The sequence below is a fragment of the Pteropus vampyrus genome, unplaced genomic scaffold, assembly GCF_000151845.1.
Source record: "Pteropus vampyrus isolate Shadow unplaced genomic scaffold, Pvam_2.0 Scaffold98, whole genome shotgun sequence".
Taxonomy (NCBI): Eukaryota; Metazoa; Chordata; class Mammalia; order Chiroptera; family Pteropodidae; genus Pteropus; species Pteropus vampyrus.
The window spans coordinates 285,950-292,973 of NW_011888879.1; the positions used below are offsets into that span (position 1 = coordinate 285,950).

The following is a 7,024-nucleotide window of genomic DNA, read 5'->3' on the forward strand; positions in this document are numbered from 1 at the left end:
GGCATTAGATTCTCAGGAGCACTGGTCCCTGTTGCCAACAAGGTGGGGACCGCTGGTTTAGGGAATAGTGATGAGCAAAAAAAGTCAGTACATGTTCAGTATAGACAAAACCATCATAGGCCGAACCATATAGTACATATCCACAACAACATAACTTTTTTTTTTTTTTTTTTCAGAATAGTTTTGATCTCATGGTTGATTGCATCTGCAGATGTAGAATCCATGGATCCAGAAGGCCAACTATACTTCTGTTTTATAGTTGTTGTTTTTCCCCAATTGGTCTCATAAATATACTTTACTAACTGCAGTTGAGGAGATCTAAAAGTATCAAAGGGATTAAACTTAAGTGTTTCCTTTAATACTTTTGAAAATTTCAATAATTTTCACAACTTATGCTACTGTAGCCTATTAAAATTATAGCTTGCTATCTAGATTTTGATTTGTTTAATCCATTTGGGAGATAAAATACTTCTAAGGCTTAATTTGTGAGTCAAGGTTTGATTCTCAGTATTATTTCTGAATATCAGATAATTTTGAGGTATAATCTTAAGTATTACAGAAAACAAACATCTGGTTTAGGTTCTTTAGATATTTTAGTTCATTTCTACTTTTGTGATAGAAAAGGTAAAACTTTATTGGATGCAAAGCATCCTTGGGGTAAATTGTTTTTAATAATACAAGTTACTTTCTCCTTTTATAGGAAAGGAATCAAGTCTGAGTTGTCAGAAAAACAAAAAGGTCATTTCAGCTATTCAATTTTATTTTAGACGGGTTGTTGAGAAGAGGCATCAGCCATTTGTGTTAGAACCCCATGAGGTTTTATTCCTTTATATTTTTATTTGATTGATAATGTGAAAAGAAGCCCTTTTAGTGTAGAGAAAGAAGAGAGAACTTAAAGAACTGTTTTCAATAAACATATACTAGCAGTAAGTTATATAATATATACCATATACTAGCTACTTATATGTATTAATTCATTTAATTTTTGAACAACTTTGTGAAGTAGGTACTCTCATCATCCCTATATTTAACGATGAGTTACATTGAGGCACAGACAGATTAAGTAAATTTGCCAAAGGTGACAAAGTTAGGAAGTGGCAGAGCTGGGATTCAAACTTGGAGTCTGGCTCTGTAATAGTTACATCATTATAAAATATCTCATTTCTGTGAACATCAGTCATTTCTTGGGCCTGGTTGACATATGCATGATTGAAAATGGTGAAGTCCAATTCAAGGGTTAGGGAAAGAACATTGTGAAATGCCTAAGTAGGCATTCTGTACTACCAGACACCATTTCTCTCTCTCTCCACACACACACCCTATTAGAAGAGCTGTTGGTCCCTGCAGCTTGGATGCCAGTTTCTGCCAATCAAGTTGTTAATTATGGTGCTAAGATTTTGGGGGAGATACTTAACTGTTTATTCTTCACTGGGAAAAATACAAAAAAATAGTTTATATTTGTTTAAAGAGATATTTAATGAAATTATTTTAATTCAGATCTGTAATGCAAGAATCAGATGCAAGGAAATATGTTTAAATATTAAGCATCATATTAAGACTTGAGACTTAATGGAAACCTTTGTTGCATTCCATGTTCTATTAAGTAGTATTTAAATTATTGTCATAATCCATTGTGAAAAAAAGTGCCATGTTAAAGGTTTGAAGTTTAAGATATTCACTAGAAATAGCAATAGATTTTATTCAGTGAAGGCCTCTGACCAGTTTAGATATTTCTGTTTCCATTGAATGATTTGGTTCTTTTGTGTTTATGTTTTTATTTTATGTGGTTAAAATTAAATATATATTTTAATATTGAAGTTTTTAAAAGACATTAAAATTTATTTTCATTGACTAAATTTTGGATAATGTACTTCTAACTTGAATTTTCTTAAATTCTCAGCTATTTTTGTCCTATTTTATTAAAGATACTTATAACAAAAAATAGGTTTTGCTTTTAGATTTATTTTCTAATTGTGGTTTTTCTAATACTTTGATAGTATTGTCTCATTCTTCTCCATCCTTAATTCTTCCTTATAGTAAAACATATATAATTTAAAAAAACAATTTCAGGTTTGTATTTCACCAACAGTGTATCATTCTCTAATTAAAATTTCTTGATTGAATATAGAGTAGTGATGTATGATGATTGTCCAAAAATGAAAACCTACGGAGTGATATTAAATTATTGCTTGATAGATAACTTTTCTAGATTGAGATTATAGTGGCAGTTTCTTTATCCGTGGAAATGAATGTTCTGTATTCCAGATACCTTATAACTTCATAAATGATCATGGTTTAACCTCAGAATTCTGTTAATATTATTTTGGAATTCTGGTCATTAGTTGGCGGTAGCTATCAACACTTCATAAAAGTCAATTATGACATTCATAGACGAGTCTTTTTAAAATAGGTAACAACGGATGCTTCATTTGTTGATAGTTTTAATGAACTCAGATGCACCTAAGAATGGGAAGAAGCCAGAAAAAGACCACTGAGTAATTAAAAGACAGACCCCATGGGCATGTACTTGTCTCTAGGATAGCTATGTCAGGCTTCATTCGTTCTGTATTCTCAGTTTACATGTAGTTTCAGTAGAGATTGATTTTTCTGACTTTAGATTATAACAGATGAGAAATAAATTAGAAACAGCAATAGTATACTCCTAGATTAGATGTAGACTCTTGGATTACTTTAAAAATAAGTAACATTCCTAACTTTTACATTTTTTGACTGTTTTCCTATTATATAGAACATATACTTTTATTAATATAAATGTAATAAATAAAAAGGAAGTCTAAAAAGGAATAGCTGGCAGGCTTCTAGTAAGGAATAAGATTAAATAAAAATTGTAAAATGCATATACAAATATTTAAGAATTACAGTAATCTTGACCCATTTAGATATGGAGCAAAACAGTTACCACCCAAGGTATTCTCAATGGTTATAAGAGTTTTTAATGACTCCTAAGTAATGTGTGGAGATTGAGTCAGAGTTATTACTTATAAAGAAGAGATGTATAAGGTACTCAAGGAAGTCTTTAAACGGGGTTAGATTCAGTGTTTATGAAATTTCCTTCATTTTCATATTTGGGATATTTACCATATTTAATGTAAATCTGTTTTCCATCTATTTTCCTGTGCTTTATTTCTGTCTCTTTTGTACGTATTGTACTAAAATAGAAATAAACTAATTTTGTTTACACTTATTTTGTATATAAATAAAAATCCATCATATTCAAAGTAATTAATTTTTTCTCTAGGTGCTACAAAGTACACAGATAAAGACAATGGAGGAATGCTTGTGTGGTCTCCATATCACAGTATTCCAGATACCAAATGTAAGTTTTGAAATCGAATGTTTATGTCAACAAAGATCTATCGACTAATGCAAAATGCAATTTATATTTTTTTGGGAGGGTCTCTTAGATTCTTATTAAGAAAAACCATTTTGTCTGTTTTGTTTTGTTTTTTGATGGAGGTTTTATGTTAGAATGTTTTTCCTTTTGAAAGATAGTGGGTTGATCATTCCAATTTGTGTCAGGCCCAGAAGACTGAGAAATCCTAGGATCTGATGGCATTGCTGCTTAAATCCTCAAGCAGGGGAGGGAGTTACTATGTAGACATCTGCACAGGCTTTTCCTCAGTGTATGGAGCTGTAAAGAAATGCCTTCAAACTTCAGAGAGCCCACTATCATTACCATTTTAAAGAGGAAAGGGGAAAGAACTGACTTCAGCAGCCATCAATCAGGTCATCTTTGTACTCTCCATTTCTGGACGGAGACCTTCTGGAACAATGACCATGCACTTCTTGAATCATGGTGTGGCTTTAGACTTCAATGTGATGTAGCGGACCTGATCCTTTGCGGCACATCAGATATAGGAAACTTGCAGGTAACAAAACTAAGATCCCCACCCCTCCATTTAGTTATCATTGAATTTGCTAAAACAAAAAACCACTGAACAGCTATTCTAGCAGCTGTAAAATAAGATTGTCTTTTGGAAATATTTACTAAATCTTGTAGATGTTCCATAATGGTTTATTTAATCCCATGAAAAGTAATGATCTGTGCATAGTAAGTTATATTTAGTGATGCCATAAGAGAACTAAAAATTGAAAACTGAATATTATTTTGCATACTCGATAATTCTTCCTATTTAAAAGTTTCAGAATACCAGCAAAAGGTCTAGCTGGTAATCTAGGAAATTAATGCTCTTGAGGCATTCTTACCCAAAAAAACATGAAACTGTACATTTGGCCTTGAACTGTCGGGTTTCTTTGATTTAATCCTCCTTACAGGTAAAGGTTTTCATTCACAAACAGTGTCAGCATGTCATTGGCTTTTGCTGTTTTAGTATTGTGTTACATACTAGTACATTTCTTAGCAAAGTGGGAAACAAAATTCGGAAAGGCAACATTCCTGGTAGTGTGGAGTCTGTGGAATATGCAACTGAAGGTCTAGGGCTATACATTGGAATCACTTGGAGAACTTTAAAAAAAAAAATCACACTACTGATGTCTGGTCTCTGTCTCAAACCAATTCAATCAGAATTCTCAAAGGTGGAGCCCAGACTTAACTTTTTAAAAGCTCCCCTACTGATTTTAATGCACAGCCAGGGTTGAGAACCACAGATTTATTAATATTGTTTAGCCTTCTATTTATAGGACTGTAAGACATTTTCATTAAAGTTAATTGGCATATATTTAGACCTATCATGGATTTAAGTTCTATGGGTTCTAAATAAAATATGATACTTGGACTTTCTGTACCAAAAGTTTACAATCTTATGGAGATAAAACAACATCCATGAAAAATAGTTGTTGTTCTAACAGCATTATTGTTATAATAGCATATTTATGTATTAAAGTATACTAATAATAATAACAAATTCTTATAAAGTACTTAAAATTTGCTGGGTGCTATTCTAAACACTTTACATGCAGTTTAATCCTAGGAGGAAGGTACTGTTTTTATCACCATTTACACTAAAGAATCTAAGATACAAAAAGGTCAAGTTAATTGCCTAAAGTTAAAAACCTAGTGACAAGGCTGAGAATCAAGCTCAGGTAGACTAGCTGTTCTAAGATCAGAATTTTTAACTACTGCTTCTGAAAAACGTGCTTAAAGAATTAATTTATATATATACATATATATAGCTATATAAATTATGTATAATTTGTACCATATATATGTGGTAGATAGAGTCAAGGAGTGACCGTATGGACTTAAAAAACTGAGTCCTGCTGAATGTGAAATGGCAGACTTTTCAGCATTGAGGCCTTGAAATAGCCAGTATATCATTGAAACTGTGCTTATCTAAATAATTCTATTGACTTGATTACATATGGAGGATGAATGATAATGGACTATTCAAACATCTTTTGTGTAGCTAGCAGGAAGAGCTTAAGAAAATTTTAGGGATACCTCAACATACTTAAAGTGCTGTTATTATGTATAGCTGGCCAAACTATAGCAAAACTGTCCTTTATACAGCAATCAGAAATGGGAATGTAAAGGCTTTAGACCAACTCTAAATATGAGATGGGGTCTTAAATAGCTAAGTGTGTTCAAATAATCACTGCAGTATAAAATCAAGAAATTATTTAATATTGTACACTATGATTATGCTCTGTTGGCTACCCACAGATTGATCATTTTTTGTATATAAAAATAGTTAGAGTTAGGTCATCGAATTTAATAAGTATATGCCATGTGGCCATAGAAATAAGTCATACTAAGTAAAATTTTAAAGAGTAAACTTCTGATCCTGTACATACAAGTAAAAATTTTTTTTATAATACTTCATGGAAAATGACTTCAGCTATTCTCTTTACCCCTGGAATATAAATTTTTAAATTCTGCCTTTTTTTTTTTTTTTTTTTAAAGTAGACCTGGGCAAATGAAGTAAATGAGAGTGATTGATTACATAACATTGTTTCATTACAGTGGATGAATACATTGCAATTGCAAAGGAGAAACATGGCTACAATGTGGAACAGGTATGTGGAGAAACATTTTAATATTAAGGCTTACCTCAACGTTCACCAAATCCAGAGAACTTCTTGTGATAGTTTCTGTCCTAAGAAAGTGCATAAAGTTTAACCAACTTTTAGATGCCACAAAAGTCCTAGCAAAGTGTGACTTTTCAGCATTAAGGACTTTGCTTTTATAAACATTATTCGTATCAAGGGCTTAAATGTTTTTCTCTTAAGACCTCTATTTCTTATTCTACTTTGAGTTTTAAAAGTATCTGAAAGCCGTTAGGATTGCTCTGGCAAATAACCAAACAGGGAACATTTTTTTGAATACAGGTAAATTCTCTGACTTTTTAATCTAAAAGACCTGAAAGTTAAAGTTTTTATTTAAAGAAATATTTAAGACTTTTAAATTATGAATGAAATAATTCACAAAGAGCTTTTTAAAAATTAGTTACCTTTAAAAGGAGATGTATATGACATACGGTTATTATCCTTAGTAATGAGGAATTGGAGAACATGGAAAAGTGAAAATGAAATAGAGATTCTTTAAGTCTCATTTCAACTAAGTATTAGATTAACCTTTATCAGAATTAATAGTAAAATTAGTGAATTACCTGTAACCTGGATTATTAAGAACTAACTTTATAGTCAGTAACACCGGTAAATAATAAAAAATCATTTCTGTGAAAATGAGGTGTTTATCTAAATGTAGTTATCTTTTCTTGTGGATTTTGAAGCCTTTGATTTTGTTTTTAACTCTTGACTTTCTGTTTAATATTCATTTAAGAAATTTAATTTTTTAAGATGTGACTGCACATATGTTCATCTTCATGTTCTTTTGATAACGAACAAAGTATAGAAATTAACTTTCAAGCTCACTCTTTAAAAAGTTGCTAAGTCTCTTAAAAAATAAAGCTTTATCCCCTAAATGATACTCAGTACATTCTAGTAAAGATAAAAGCCTGCTACTAACCCACAGTAAAAGAGAAAATTGTGGAATTGTTGGAAATTGTCCATTTCAGCTTTTCTATGATTTGCTAGTAAAGTC

At 31.3% G+C, this 7,024-nt stretch overlaps 1 protein-coding gene across 6 annotated transcripts in view; it reads left to right on the forward strand.

Moving 5' to 3' along the window:
- The window catches only part of RCOR3 (REST corepressor 3), a 49,315-nt gene that overhangs the window by 4,835 nt on the left and 37,456 nt on the right, over positions 1 to 7,024 (forward strand). For 2 of the 6 annotated variants that reach the window (XM_011364487.2, XM_011364490.2), the window contains exons 2-3: positions 3,260 to 3,337; positions 5,945 to 5,997. In XM_011364487.2, coding sequence (XP_011362789.1) covers positions 3,260 to 3,337; positions 5,945 to 5,997 — 131 coding nt within the window. Of the gene's footprint in view, positions 1 to 3,259; positions 3,338 to 3,540; positions 3,891 to 5,884; positions 5,998 to 7,024 lie in introns of those variants that run through there. The other 4 variants (XM_011364488.2, XM_023533194.1, XM_023533196.1 and 1 more) reach the window with 4 other exon arrangements.